Here is a 15945-nt window from a genome sequence, read left to right on the forward strand (position 1 = left end):
AGCGGGAGATGGCAGTGACGCCACGCGGCCGTCGTAACAAGCAAACGGGGTGGCTACTACAGCAGCGTCCTCTACGTTTTTATATCGAGTGATTTCTCTGCCAAGAATCCCGCACAGTTTAAATTAAAAAGTAGAAAGTAGAAGAGCGAAAACGAGTAACTACAAGGACGTAAAAAGACCTTGTAAAAAGCGTATTTTGTCGATTGTTTTATATTGTTAATGGAGCAGTGCAATGCCCTCTAGAAGCAAACCAGTTATTTTATTTTAAATTGATCGTATATCTTCTGTACTGTTTTTCTATGTTAAAAGTAAAAGTGTGAAGCCTTTGTGTATGTAGTAATATCGTACTTACTATATGGATAAGATATATATATATATACATATATACTTAAATAATCTATGGTTTTTATCTGATTAGAGTATGGTACTATATAAGAATACTTTATTTGATCGCAATGATCACTGAAAGTTTACTGACAGCGTTCGACATAAGCTCGAGTATGAAATTTCTTCGAAAAGTATTATAATATTTGACAAATTATTTCAAATCGTTAACAGATGGTGTATTTAATTTGATAGTTAAATTATTCGTAGTTAATCTAATATCAAATAAATTAAAATATCAATACCATGTTCGCTAGATTGCTTATTGTGTTTACGAACCTTGTAATATTGTGTTCTGCTAATAACAGTGTTGATTTGGGAACTGTTATTTTTGCAAATGTTGTAAGTAAAAAATAAACATATGTGTAATTAATATGTATATATATACACATTAAAAAACATTAATATATATATATATATTTTATTTTTAGATTGACCTTATCATTTGTATATATTTTTGGTATAATTTATTTATTTGCATTATTTGATTAATAATACTTATATAACTATGTTTTTTAAAGCTTTATAGACATGGTGATCGGACTCCTATTGAACTTTATCCAAATGATCCATATAAAAATGAATCATTGTGGCCAGTACCTTTTGGACAATTAACCAATGTAAATAAAAACAATTAATTAATTAATTATAAATAATGAATATTCTATACATCTAAAATATTTATGAGTTACATTATTTTGATATTATTATAATATTATACTATTTCTGACATGTTTATATAGCTAGGAAAAAATCAGCATTTACATTTGGGTCAATGGCTAAGAAATAGATATTCTCATCTTTTAAATGACGAATATCTTCCTAATGACATTTATATCCGAAGTACGGATGTAGATCGTACATTAATGTCAGCTGAAGCAAATTTAGCTGGTTTGTATCCACCAAAAGGAAATCAAATATGGAATACTATCCGTTGGATGCCTATTCCAGTACATACTACACCAGAATTAGAAGATAACGTTTTATCTGGAAAAAAAACTGCCCAAAATATCTATTGGAAAGAGATAAAGTATTACAATCACCGGAGATAAAAAAAATAAATAAAGAAAATAAACATTTATATGATTATTTGACAGAGAAAACAGGAACAAACATTAATACTTTAAAAGATATTGAACATTTATATGATATGTTATATATTGAAGTAATTATATTTTAATACTTTTAGCAAATCTAATTCTTTTCAATCGTTCATCATATGTTAACAAATTTTTTATTGCAGAATTTATATAATAAAACTTTACCCGAATGGACAAAAACTGTATTCCCAAATAAATTAAAACCACTCGCTGAAAAATTTTTTACAATAAGTGCGTATAATAAAATATTACAAAGATTGAAGATAGGTAAAGTATATTTTTTGATTAACTTTAAGAACAATGAAAATTTATATAATTAATGCAAATGTATTTTTTTATTCCTTTTTGGTTAACAGGTCTATTACTTGGAGAAATGATAGATCACATGGATAAAAAATCTAAAAATGCTTTGATTCCTGATAGAAAAGTTTGGGTTTACAGTGCTCATGATGAAACCGTGGCAAATATGTTAATGACTTTAAATTTATTTGATCCACATTGTCCTCCATATACAGCCACAATATTAATAGAATTGAGATTAAATTCTAAAAAAGAATATTTTGTTACGGTATAAATTTTATATAAATATATTATAATTAATTAGTACAAAGAAATCAAAGAGTTAAACATTTAATGTTCTAAATATTATATATATATATATAAATAATATATAATTTTTTAATTTTCTATAGATTTCATACAAAAATACTACTGAAGAACCAAATTTATTAAGTCTTTCTGGTTGCGGCGCTTTATGTCCGTTGAATAAATTTATTGAATTAACTAAAGATGTTATACCAAAAGACTGGTACAAAGAATGTACAGTAAAACATGAAAAGAGTGCATATAATGTCGAAGTAACAACTGTTATTGGTAAGTATAGTTCTTATTTAAATAATATTATATTTATAATTAATTCATGAAAAAATAATCTATTCTTACCATTTCAGCAATATTATCATCGTCGATATTGATGCTAGTTAGTCTAATTTTATTAGTAATTGGAGTTGTTTACAGATATTACAAACGTGCACATAATCAGTATTACCTCAGATTAACAACAGATCCTATATAAAAATAAACTAAACGAGATTATAGTTATATATTATGGTACAAAATATTTAATATCACCAAAGTAAAAATAAGTTATATACCATAGATATATATTATTAATGTTTTATCAAAGTTGATGAATTTTTTCATTTTTTAACCCATTGACTGCAAACTACGAGATGTCTTCTCGTAGTGTGCAAAGCAATTTTAGATTAATTACAAATGGTTATTTGAGTTAGGAATTATTAAAAAGGATGAATAAAAAAATTTATATGGTGTAAAAAACATTAATTATCAATTATTGTAAATGCCATTACAATATTATATCGGTAACTTAATATTATTATATTTTATAAAATTTCATGTATTCTTTAAAATAATAAAACTTTGGCACCCAGGGCAAGATGTTCTAAATATGTCTGGCAGTCAATGGGTTAATATGCAAATTTCGATATATATTAAGCCAAAAAATCTGTTTTTTCTTATATATAGAATATTACACAATAATATGTGTAATGAACTTTGCATCAAGAAATTGTGTACATAAAAAGATAATGATTTCTCTTTGAACGTATTTATATGTCACATGTAAACAAGAAAAGTGACAACTGAATTTACCATGCTTTTAAAGATACCACAAATCATTTTTATACATGTTAAATTTTATATGCATTTAATTATTAATTAAATGGAAGATTGACATTTCTCTTTTTCATATAGATTTCTTTTTATTTATGTCACTTTTTTTGCATACAGAAAATGTGTAATTTATATACCAAAAAAGAGATTATTGAAGACAACATGATAGACTATACATAATTTATGTATTGTAATAAATATTAGAAGGATAACTGAAGTATGTTAAACTTCAGTGGATATTATCACTAAAAAAATTAATGAGTGCTGTGTTACTTAAGCTGATTTCGAAATTTTTTATTTCTTATTGATACAATATTTAATAATAAATATTGTACTTTTATCAATATTTCACATGAAATGATACAAACGAAGACTAAAATTTTCAGGGTATATAATTAAAATATCTTACTTTGAATAATAAATAATAAATTGCGAAGATTACAGTATACTCAAATTTTTAAATATACATATATAATAATAATTATTATTATTATATAGTTTCTCGTGTGTATTTACAAAATACATAATAATTTTTTATTTGTATAATAAACGTATTGTGTGTAAAAGAAAAAGTTCTTTCAATATAAATAGTCATTTTTAGTTACAGTATTGATTGCTTTTTGTATTATGTACAAATTAAATTGATTTTTAATACTATCTATGCATATATAACGCATTAATAAAATAGTAATTTTTTTAAAAAATTTTATACAAGACAATATATATATATATATAAATATGTAATTGAAATATCAAATTTTATTTACTTTTGTAAGCGTATAATGCATATTGCACTGTAGAAGAAAGAAAAAGAATAAATTATTATATTTAAAATATTAACATTTAAAAATATTATACTCAAGATTGACAGTAATTTATTAAATAAGAGTATTTATTGTTAATAATCATCAAAAATTTGATAGTGATGTAAAGCTTCCACCTAATCCCTCTTGTATTGTAAATGCCGGATTTGTCCTAAAATGAAGTATTTTTATTATTAAAGAAATATGAAATGAATATAAAATATATAATTTATGTGTATTCAAAAATATTGGATTCTTTTTATTTCATTATTCGTACCTTTATCATTGTAAATAGAAAATAAAATCAACGTTGCAAACCCATACTTTCGGTGGTTAAAAATTTGCATGCAATAAAAATAATATTTGGTTAATTACTTTGCTTACATACACACATTTTTGGCAAGAACAAAATACAAATAGACAACAAGAATAACATCTTACATATTAAAGTTTTTATACATATATATATATATATATATAAGAAATATCATGTTTTATGAATGTTATGTTTTATACGATGGTATTTATCTTTTTTGATAATAAATATGGTTTAATATAAATGACTTGTATGTGATTATAATTTCTTACATATACGTACCATTTACAATGTCATGCTGACATCATAATAATAAAAGCATAGTTTTGGAAATGATATTCATATTTGATGAATATGAGATACATGTCAATTATAAAATCGTTGCATTGCATACAGTTGATTACACTTGTATAACTAGGTACTTAATGATGTTTCCGACGTATTGAAGAAACTGAGATTAAAAACACAAACACAAATGTCAAATTTTTCAAACATTTTTCTTATTAACAACAATAACGAATAATTTACTTCAGTATAATCAATAATAATTAATATTATAATGATATGTTAGTATGTATGTATAATATACACATTAAAAGGGATTTTAATGAACAATGTGCAAAAGGTATAAATAATAGGATTAATAAACATATAGGAAATCGTATTAAATTTGTGTTTATTTACATTAGCATTAGTATTAATTTTAAAAACAATTTTTTTTACGTATATTTAACGCCATTAAAAAAATAAATTTTGTATTAAACAAATAAGCATACATTTTTTACGAGTTAAAATAATGACTATAAAATTAATATAAATCTCATTTCTTTAAAAAATATTAATAGCAAATAACCTTCACCATTGTACAAGTTTATAATTATATAAGATTAAATTTATTTTATTATAAGGCACATTGAAATAAAATTTTATATTCTTCTATTATTATAACAATTTTATAGATATTAATAATTGCATTATTCAACATTGTACATTTCCCTTAAATTTTAATTGTTAAATATTAGTATTTGTTAACTGCAAAAGCTTTTACATGCAATTAAGCAATATTTTTTATTTGTATATCAAATGTAATAAAATTGTATTATACAGACACAAAATTATAATTACATTTTAAAAGCATATGTACAATTTGATTTTATATAAAAATGACTTAATTATTAAAATAAATTATTATTTTGGCATCATTTTAAAATATTATGTTCTATACCTTACCTTGCATATATTGCAGGATTGGTTAGGCCAAAGTTATTATCAACGGGTCCACTAATATATTTCCTAACAAACTAAAATGTAAATATATTAAAACAATATAATATTTAAATAATAATCAAAGATTTATATATGTGGTATAATGATACACATACCCAATAATTACTGAGGGTGTTTGCTCCCATATTTACGGCCATATGAATTATTAAATATATACAGAATAATAGGTATAAAATCGCTAATATAGAAATACCTAACCATATCGCCCAATGATGAGGAAGTTTTTCTACATTATCTATTACAAAATAAATATTTATTATTATCACTACTGCAGATAAAGCAGTGGCAACAATTTTATTTGCTCTGTAATAAAAGAAAAACCTTATGTAATGTATATATATATAAATATTACAAATATTAATATTATATTAAATTAATTAAAAAAAAAAAACATACATTCCATTTGTAAATTCTCCCATTATTTGTGGATTACTAGTAAAGGCTAATGTTGGTAAGGTAGCAAAGGGTAACTGCAGACTCATAACAGCATTTAAAGTATCATTCATGCCAGTCATGTTTTGTATATCGGCATAAAATGCTACTAAGAATGTAGGGACAATAGCAATTGTCCGAGTAAAAAGTACTCGCTTCCATCGGGCCCATTTTAAATTTAAAAAACCTTCCATTGCAAATTGGCCTGCATAAGTTCCAGTCATTGTAGAAGATTGACCAGCAGCTAAGATACCAACAGCCCATATATACATTGCTGCCATACCAAATGAACAACCAAGAAATATTCCACCCTTGTATAAATCTGCTTCAAATGTTTCATTATTTCTCTAAAAAGAAGACAATTTCATATTATTGTATCGAAAGAAATATTCATATCAATATATAATTATTATAATTTTACTTACTGGAAATAAATTATCATCTATTTGAATGTCACTTGTCTTACAAGTATCATACTAAAATTAAACAAAATAAAAGCATTGATTAAATTTCACTTTAAGAATTTCAATAAGAACAAGTGAATAACAATTGTAATTGAAAACTTACAACATCTTGATTGGTTTTATCGAAAAGACCGTGTGCAAAAACAGAAACCACAAATACGTTAATAATGAATGAAACAAGAAGTGCGATACTAGCTTCAATAAAATAATACAAATTCGCATCTCTAACTTTGGCAGGTTGTCTTCGGTCTACATCTCTTGACTAAAAAATTCATGGGACATATATTATTAATTATTAATATCATTAAAATATCTTGAAAACTGCTTTTTCCTTACCTTTACAAGAGCACTGTGGAGATATAAATTATGTGGCATTATAACGGCACCAACAATTCCTACAGCCTGAAGCAATGTTTGACTGTCATATTGCATAAGCCATGGTATAAACATTCCTTCTACAACTTGATCTTGAGGTGGTTTTGAAATAACATACTGAAAATATGAAGAACAATAGATTAATAAATAAATGTATAAACAAAAGAAAATAATACGTTTATTTCATTTAAAATATATTGCCAATTTCTTTTACCTCATAACCGAAAGTAACTCCCATAATAGTAATTAGCAATCCAAAGAAAAATTCCAATTTTCGTAAGCCATATTTATCCAAAAATAAAAATGTAAATGTGTCAATTATTGTGATAAGTACACCACCCCATAGAGGAAGTCTAAAATACATAATATACAATTATAATTATAAATTTTTTTATTTTTATACTGCAGAATAAAGTAAAATTTTTAAATTTAATATTTTTGATAAAAACTCTGTGTTATTTCGAGTATCTTTAAAAATATTAAATTTAGTGACATACGATAATTTAATATTTATATATAGAAATTTTAAAGTACAATTTCTTAATAATAATAACTTACTTTCCGTATGATAACAAATATAAGGCAATAGCTGTTCCTATTACTTCTTGCATGTCACTACCTATAATAGCTATTTCTATCATTATCCATAAAATAAGCCGAGGTATTTTTTTATATTGTCTATAACACATTTCAGCTAAATGTAATCCAGTAACCACGCCTAAACGTGCGCTGAGTCTTTGCATAACAAGTCCCAATATCGTAGAACTTAATAGAACCCATAATAACTATAAAATACATATTAAATATCAATAGTACATAAATAATTTTAACACATTGTATTAAAACATTAGTAAATATCAAAACAATATATACCTTATAGTTGGCAATTGTACCAGACTGCAAATCAGATTCTATGTTACCAGGATCCAAATATGCGATTGACATTAAAAATCCAGGCCCCGTAAAAGCCCATAATTTTCTGAAGCTAAAACCAGTCTGCAAAAAAATCAAATCTTTAATTTATATGATATATAATTATAATACATTATCTACCACATAAATTCATTAAGTATAGAAACCAAAATAATAAATATTTTAAGAAAAAATAAATAAATAAATATACGTACTCCTTCTATTTCAGGTATTTGTATCATTTCATTAGCGAAGTAGGTTTGATTTGTAGTAGGGGACAAAGACGTGTTTTCCGTGGCTTTAGCATTATTTTGGATTTTTTCCATACGTTGATGGGATACATTAGACGTCTCCTCATTATGAGTATCATGATTTTTTGGCATGGTATATTTTTTAGGAGTCTCTATAATTTCATTTAATGATTTCTTAACATACATATAATTGTGATCAAAACAATAGCATATAATTATTAAAAGAAAAAAATTCTTTTCCCAGAAAATAATTTCATATCATATGTATAGATATAGACGTAGACATACTAACGATTGTTCTTTTTAATGATCCAATGCAATTATGACGAACGTAAACGAACAAAATTCGATGAAAAAGTCAATCAGTTGTATTCTATTGTTTGTTAAAAATAATTCATATTCATAAGGAACAACAATATCTTGTTAAACTCGAAGAAAAAAAATAACAAGATATAAAAGTCACATAATTTCTATTAAATAATCGTATTTATTAAAATAATGTAAAATGAAAAGATAAACTAAAGTGAAAAATATTGAAAGGAACTTAAATAAAAAGAATATATATATAACTGAAGAAAAAGTGAGCTCCACAACCGAACTCGACGAAGTTCTGATTAAAACTAACCCTTGAACATCATTATTCGTAACTTGCGTATGTTATGCATGCGCGCGCTTTTTCAAAGAGAGATAAAAAAATTGGAAACATAGGAAATTCTATCTTTCAGAATGTATTCTGAAATTGCTATTACGAAATATATATATATATGTATTTTCTAAACAATAATAAAACTCTTTTAAGATTTATAATTATTTAAAATTTACTGTGCTATTTTTCTATTCTCAAAAAATATTTGATCACGTGATATCACAATCTCATCTTTAAAAATATGATATTTTAATCCTGATGATAAGGTTATTATCTATAAAAAGAAATTTGAAAACATTTTTGTCAAGTGTTTGCGTTATCAAACAAACTAATTATATATATTATATAATTTCGTTGCCATTGTTAATTCATTTCACTAAAACGATATTTTAAATAATCCACAAAAAAAGAAAACAGTTGAGAATCACTGTAGGAAATAACACTACGAAATTAACTACGCGGCGGGTTTCCTAAAACGATATGGTGGGGCCGTCCTGTTTGCGTGAATGATCTGACTAATGCCATTTATTAAAAAGTATTATCATAAATATGATTACGGAATAACCCAGAAGAAATGTATGTTGATTAATATAGTGCATGTTTATTGGTAAAGAAAATTAAAATGTCAATTATGTAATTTATTCTACTTACCCAGTTTTATTTGGAAGCAACAGGAATAACAAGAATTCCAAGAAAACTTAGACAGAAATTATGTGATAGAGAATTAGAAATGATTTGTGCGTAATTTGACGATTGCTATAAACGCAAGTAGGCTAAAGTAATATGTGTATATATGTGTGTGTGTGTGTGTGTAGACATATTAGATTGTTAACGGATAGAATAAAAAACGAACGTGAGAGATCCTTATTGAATTTCTATAATCTTAGAAAAAAAGAATAAACCATATTACTTACTGTTCATCCTTGGAAATTCAAGAAATCATTGATTATGATCGAGATTAATTAAAAAAAAAAAAAAAGTAGAATTAAATGTAAAAAAAAAACTACCGAATTACGAGTATATATTTTTTGTTTTCTTTTTTTTTTTTATTTATCTTCTAACACAAAAGTATTATCTATAAATTCTTAACAGATCTACACGTAAAATTGATATGAGAAGTAACGTAAAAATAAGTCTATTCAAAGCTCGGTTTCTTACATTAAATAAAGTATACATAACGTTATAATACCACATGAGACACATGTCCGGGATTCCCGACAGTCAATGATTTCTTTCCTCCTACGCTTTGTATTTTACAGCATCGTATACGCACGTATTTATGCGTCATCAAAATTACAAAAGAAATTTGTTATTTTCTAGTCATAAAAAAGACCATTTTGAAATGAAATATTATTCGTTATTATCGTTTCTATGAGTTCTTGAAATAATCCTTAATTTGTTAATCAATAATACAATAGATTATACAGTGTTTGATTAGGTAAATATACTTATGTATAAGTGATATGCTAAAAAGTATTATAAGATAAGCTTTAAATGTATATTAGTTTATATATATATTATTAATGTTTAATTATTTAAGTGGTTCTTATAGCTATTACTCATAACAAAGAAACAAAGAAAAAATAAGATATATCTATCAGTCAATAACCTTATCGTTATAGATATATACACGATCTAATAAAATCTTGTATCTCTGTTTCTTAAATATGATGTCATGATTTATTTAGCTGATAAGTATATCGATAATCATCATTGATTATTACATTAATATTTTTTTATAGTACAACTTTGTAATATTTCGTAAAAGCTTAAGAATCATAAAAATAATGTATGACTATGATAAGATTTATGAATATTAGATAGAGTTTTGAAAATAACTACAAAATTATCTTTGATAAAATATCTACTAAAAATATCATTTAATATTTTATGATGTTCCTTATGTAATAGTATTGCATAAATTGTTTCACGTGATGCACAGATTTCATGTTTTATAATAATTAAATTATTCATAATTTATATTCTCTCTTTATAATTATTGTATAATAAATGAAAAAATATTTGTATAAATACAAAGTTTCACTTGTTGAATATAAAAAAAGATATAAAGCCCATATCTTTCCCTTGATAATATATCGCTACTTGATATTATTTAGTAGGCTTATTTCCCTGAAATAATCTTGAATGAATCTCTTCTCGAAGATGATAAAAAAAATATTGCGATATACTTGTACTGTTTATTATTTCGATTTATTAACTTTATATCTAATCTGATTCTAAAACGTGCATCGTGCGGCATAGACATTGTGGATAACATTAAAAAAAATTATCTTAAGCATTTACGTGATTGATTAATGTCATCAATTGATCATAACGAAGGACAAAAAAAAAGGTTTTCACTGAAAAAAAATTTAAACTGTTAAGGTGGGCACTATTTATTGTATATTCTAATATTGTATCATTATTTTAAATTATTATTACATACCATCGTTGTATTATTGTGAACGTATTTGTATACGATCTAAAAATAGGATCTCAATTCTTTCTGTAATTACAATGTATTATTTTCTGAAGTTTCCAGTGATCTTTTACATTTTTATATACATTATTAATATATTAAAGTAATAAATAAATATCACTTCACGAATGTCTAAAATCTTTGTTAAGAATAATCGAACGTATATTAAATTTAACCATAATTTATAGAACAACGAACACCATAATAGTATATTAATATAATAAGGTATAAAAATGTATTGATAATTTAATTATAGCACATTTGACTTATGGCTTTGATAACAACATTATTGCATTTCTGGCGTTTTAAGAGTAATCTCATTAGATTACTCTTATTGCTACCTTTATTTACATAAATTAAATCTTAAAATGTGCAATTTTCAATTTCATTTAAGAACTGGAAATTTTATTAAGTATTTTATAACATTTGAAAAAAAAGATTAATCTATTATAATCGCGATAATCCAAAATACGTATATGAATCTATTGTCTTTGTTACTGTTACTGATGATCTGAAAATCAGTAATATACTATTACCGACTGATCGGTAAAATAGAAACCGACCAATATTTTTTTCGTACATTCGTGCATTGACCGAATTTTTTGTAGACTCGTAAATTGAAATACGAAACAAATGCATACTGTCTTCTATCTCATTCTCTTGCAAGCTAAATCCTATAGATGTACGTATGTTTGTCTCGTTTTCTCTTTTTAATACCGTAGCCGTTTCCTCATTTCGTTGCGGTTACCATGAATTTCCGTTCGCTTTTTGAAGTGAAAACTTCTTTAGATGGGTGTGACTTGAAAAAATGAAACGCGGTGATATAGTAGGAAAACGAAACCGGGATGTAGTGGGGAAAGGAAACGGACAATGTAAGTGTTTTATTGTTTACTTTCTTTATAATTATTATAAAAATGCGCGCCTGTATGAATGCAACCCTCCAGACACACTTTGAAAATGTTGCTTACGAGCGTCATCTGTCGGGACGTCATAAATTGAAACACTTTTGTTCGTACATTCATGCATTGACTGAACTTTTCGTAGACTCGTGCAAATAGAAAAAGAATAAGTTAATGTTTTTAATCTATCGAAACATGTCAGATATCTAATTTCAAGTAAAATAGCTGATAAGTTTAATGACGTTTCTCAGTAAGTCTGACGTGTGGTATGTGTCAATGTGCAGTGTGTGCAATCATGCAGGTGATCAAATCCCTAGGAGCAAGATAATACACTTTAAAGAATAAAGTGAAAATAGATATAAAAAACATTTGTATAAATTTTGTCTACCTTTGTTATCTATGTAGAACTATCATAGAAATATATCAGTAAGCTCTCATAAAAAGAATTTACGATTTGTATTGATAAGAACGAAATATCTCTAGTCATACGGCTAATAGCTTAATCCTCGACCTTGGGTGTGGTACAAGCAGAGCCACAAGAGTTTTGAATTTCGGGTAATACAAGAATCATCGTAAAAGAATTCCTGAGGTTACGAGATAAGGCAGTGTGAATCAGCCGATCAAAGTGACTGTAGTGAAGCAGCAAATTTTACGAACAATAAAATATTTTTCAATTTAACAATAACATATTGGTTCTAATTCTTTTTTAAATATACTTTTTTAGCTCACCGGGTAAGTTGACATTTTTCTTCAGTGGTACAAGCTCCATAGTGGAATGAACACATTTGAAATCTATGCTTTTAGCAGATAAATATAAAGTACTATTAAAAAGATAATTTTCTCTGATAAGGGATTTAATACCATACAAGTCAAAATATTACGCCTGTCAAGTCGATTACTTATACAAATTCAATATCTTATATCTAGAAGGTCAGTTACTTTGTTGTAAAAACGTAAAAACTTATACGAGAATGAATTACTTATACTGATAAGTATAATAGTTTTTTTAATTATTTATAAGTATATCTTGTACTGACCAAATAATCTTATGGATACAACAAATTTTTGTATAATCCATATATATTTATGTTTACATGTACCACAAAAATCGTTTCATTAAATATATCTCACCAAATAATTTTCTTTTTTCTCTAGTACATTATTCTTTTAGATTTATTTTTTTTTTTGAAATATTTATTTTTTTAATTTACAGGAAAATGTCTAATACCAATAATTTAGAGCAACATATTGCAAACTTGCAAATCAATCATGGTGATAATACAATCAAAGTTAAATCCGGGAAGAAAGTTGGCCCTGCTGTTCCACCCAAACCAAAAAAATGTCAACCCCAGGTCAGTATATTATTCTTTTTTATGATAGGAAATGATATAATATTAATAAACGATTATTTATACGCCGTCTTGAATTGGGACAACCAATGGTAAAATGTTATTATATATGTTGTTACATTTATATATTTATAATCAATATGATGGTTTTATAAGTTGTCATTAATATTTTTTAATAGATACCGCAAAGTTATTCAATAAAGGCAGCACCAATGCCATCATATAGTACTGTACTCAATAATACTGGAATAAATGAAAAATCTACAAACCTATACATGAATTCACCTTCTCCATATGTACCAATGAATATGGAAAAAAATGATTTTAATATACCCACAATGACCAATGGAAAAGAGAATGTAAAACTATATCAAAATAATGAAAATTTCTACGTACATCAAACAAAGGAAAAGTTTGAACCTAAATATGGATATGATGAGAAAAATTATTATTCAAATGTTGGAAATTTACCAGCTCCTCAAGTACCAGTGGAAGATCGTAATGATAGAGCTACAAATAGTGCAGTATATAGTAATGTTGAATCTCCATCGCCTATTTCTGTTTCTACACAAAAAAAAACAGAAAAAGATATCATTTACAGTAATATACAATGGAACCCAAAATCGGAGAATACTTACAGTAATATTCCATCTTCTCATACCAATGGTAAAATTAATAATATATATTTAGTTTTTAATGGAAAGTATAGATTTATTTAATAATATGATTGAATTGTCTTTTATAGATGATTTACCACCACCACCTGAACCTTCAGAATATGTTGCTTGCATTCCAGGAAATTCATTTCCTCCACCTCCCGAAGAATTACCACCACCACCTAGTCCTGTCTCATCCAGTTACAGCGAATTAAGACGTGCAACTTATCAAACTGATTTTCCTGCTGGAAATTATCCTAATGATATTTATGGTCCAAGTTCTCAATCTAGCTCAACATATGAGTCTATATATGAACCTATTAATCCTAGACCACCATCTCAACTATCTTGCAATTATTCAATGTATTCTGGATATGGATCTGCTACTTCTACTCAACCACAGGGAAAAGTATCTCCTGTGAAAGAAGTAAATTGAAAAATTATAATAGGTTTTGCTAATATTCACATATATTAGACATTGATTTCAAATGAATTATTGTTTTTTATAGGTCGATGTTTTAACTGATTTATTAGTTCAAGGAATGTCCGATAATAGCGAAGAAAGTGATATATATGGTATTTGTGCACAGTGTGGATGTAAAGTCGAAGGAGAGGGTACAGGCTGTTCTGCAATGGATAAAGTTTTTCACATAAATTGTTTCTGTTGCTATGTTTGTAAAGTCAATCTACAGGGTAAACCTTTTTATTCATTAGAAGGCAAACCTTATTGCGAAGAAGATTATTTAAACACTTTAGAAAAGTGTTGCGTGTGTACTAGACCAATTCTTGATAGAATATTAAGAGCTACAGGGAAACCTTATCATCCATCATGTTTTACGTGTGTAGTTTGTGGGCAAAGTTTGGATGGTATACCTTTTACAGTAGATGCTACAAATCAAATACACTGTATTCAATGTTTTCACAAGTAAGTTAACTGTAAACAAAAATAAAAATTTTAATTTTTTTTTTTTTTGCTTTAATTATAATGTTACTAAAGATATGAATTTTTTTAATAGAAAATTTGCACCTCGTTGTTGTGTGTGTAAATTACCCATCATGCCGGAACCTGGGCAAGAAGAAACAATACGAGTTGTTGCTCTAGATCGCAGTTTTCATATTCAGTGTTACAAATGTGAAGATTGTGGTTTGATACTATCTTCTGATTTAGAAGGTCATGGCTGTTATCCTCTAGATGATCATGTGCTTTGTAAAAGTTGTAATGCAAGTCGTGTACAAGCATTAACATCTCATATGACTACCGAATTATAAATTTTGCTGAAATTTGATTTTACAATTAGATTTTCATATTCATATACTATATGTTTGATTAATACTTCAAACATTTCAATATACTATTTCTATCTATTGTTTAAAGAGGTCAGAATTAAATTTATAACTTACTTATCACATAGCAAATATATATATAGTCACGTTAATAGTAGCACGTCGTAAATAATTTTAGGTTTTGTGACTGAAATCTATAACATAACGAATATTTGTACTATTTTAAAATGTTAAAATTATATTCATAAAAATATTCTTATCAAACTGCCGATTTTAAAACTTTATATGTGATAATTGTAATTGCAAGTAACTAACGTATTATCGAAAAAAAAAAGATATATAATAAATAACATTAAAGAGGAATATCAGTTTCTATTAATATAAAGCTTTTTTTTTATTAGGCACTTGTTTCAACATTAAAATAAAGGATTGTGCCATTTAAAAAGTTCCATTATTAGAAAAAAGATATTCATAAATATATTAAATATTGTGATCTATTTGTAAGTTACTAGCCTGATTTATTACTTTATATTTTTTATATGAAATAGATATCAATGTTTGATATAATTATTTAATAATTTTCATGTATTTCGTATTGTAAAAGAAGAAACAAGAG

At 25.8% G+C, this 15945-nt stretch overlaps 3 protein-coding genes across 12 annotated transcripts; 2 read left to right on the plus strand and 1 right to left on the minus strand.

Moving 5' to 3' along the window:
• Positions 1 to 335: 335 nt before the first annotated feature.
• Positions 336 to 4164, plus strand: LOC107071639 (prostatic acid phosphatase). Its single transcript, XM_015330796.2, is given in 8 exon segments — positions 336 to 726; positions 906 to 1004; positions 1128 to 1380; positions 1383 to 1549; positions 1628 to 1751; positions 1841 to 2052; positions 2177 to 2357; positions 2435 to 4164. Coding segments are annotated over 8 exon segments (1257 nt in total). The 5' UTR covers positions 336 to 630; the 3' UTR covers positions 2560 to 4164.
• On the minus strand, positions 4035 to 12568 carry Mvl (solute carrier family member malvolio). 6 transcript variants are annotated; one of them, XR_016176913.1, is made up of 14 exons: positions 9577 to 9974; positions 7981 to 8168; positions 7727 to 7849; positions 7412 to 7638; positions 7068 to 7206; positions 6815 to 6970; positions 6582 to 6740; positions 6440 to 6490; positions 5979 to 6361; positions 5678 to 5885; positions 5526 to 5596; positions 4578 to 4746; positions 4257 to 4302; positions 4035 to 4151 (listed from the first exon to the last, which is right to left on the minus strand). XR_016176913.1 is itself a non-coding variant. In XM_089173514.1 (12 exons), exons 2-12 carry the CDS (start codon positions 8146 to 8148, stop codon positions 4085 to 4087), a joined length of 1752 nt encoding a protein of 583 aa, XP_089029640.1. In that variant the 5' UTR covers positions 8149 to 8168; positions 12429 to 12568; the 3' UTR covers positions 4035 to 4084. The 6 variants fall into 6 exon arrangements, 4 of the variants coding, with proteins under 4 accessions (XP_089029640.1, XP_015186307.1, XP_089029639.1 ...); XR_016176914.1 differs by lacking the exon at positions 4257 to 4302; XM_089173514.1 differs by lacking the exons at positions 4257 to 4302; positions 4578 to 4746; positions 9577 to 9974 and adding an exon at positions 12429 to 12568.
• Positions 11592 to 15692, plus strand: Zyx (lipoma-preferred partner zyxin). 5 transcript variants are annotated; one of them, XM_089173515.1, is made up of 6 exons: positions 11592 to 12013; positions 13254 to 13392; positions 13569 to 14055; positions 14135 to 14472; positions 14555 to 14970; positions 15062 to 15692. In XM_089173515.1, coding segments are annotated over exons 1-6 (1635 nt in total). In that variant the 5' UTR covers positions 11592 to 12011; the 3' UTR covers positions 15315 to 15692. The 5 variants fall into 5 exon arrangements, with proteins under 5 accessions (XP_089029641.1, XP_015186312.2, XP_015186314.1 ...); XM_015330826.2 differs by having other exon boundaries at positions 11593 to 12013; positions 13593 to 14055; XM_015330828.2 differs by having other exon boundaries at positions 11597 to 12013; positions 13254 to 13481.
• The last annotated feature ends 253 nt before the right edge of the window (positions 15693 to 15945 follow it).

This window comes from Polistes dominula, unplaced genomic scaffold, assembly GCF_049000335.1.
Source record: "Polistes dominula isolate Pdom_NZ unplaced genomic scaffold, Pdom_raw_medaka contig_33, whole genome shotgun sequence".
In the NCBI taxonomy this organism is placed as follows: Eukaryota; Metazoa; Arthropoda; class Insecta; order Hymenoptera; family Vespidae; genus Polistes; species Polistes dominula.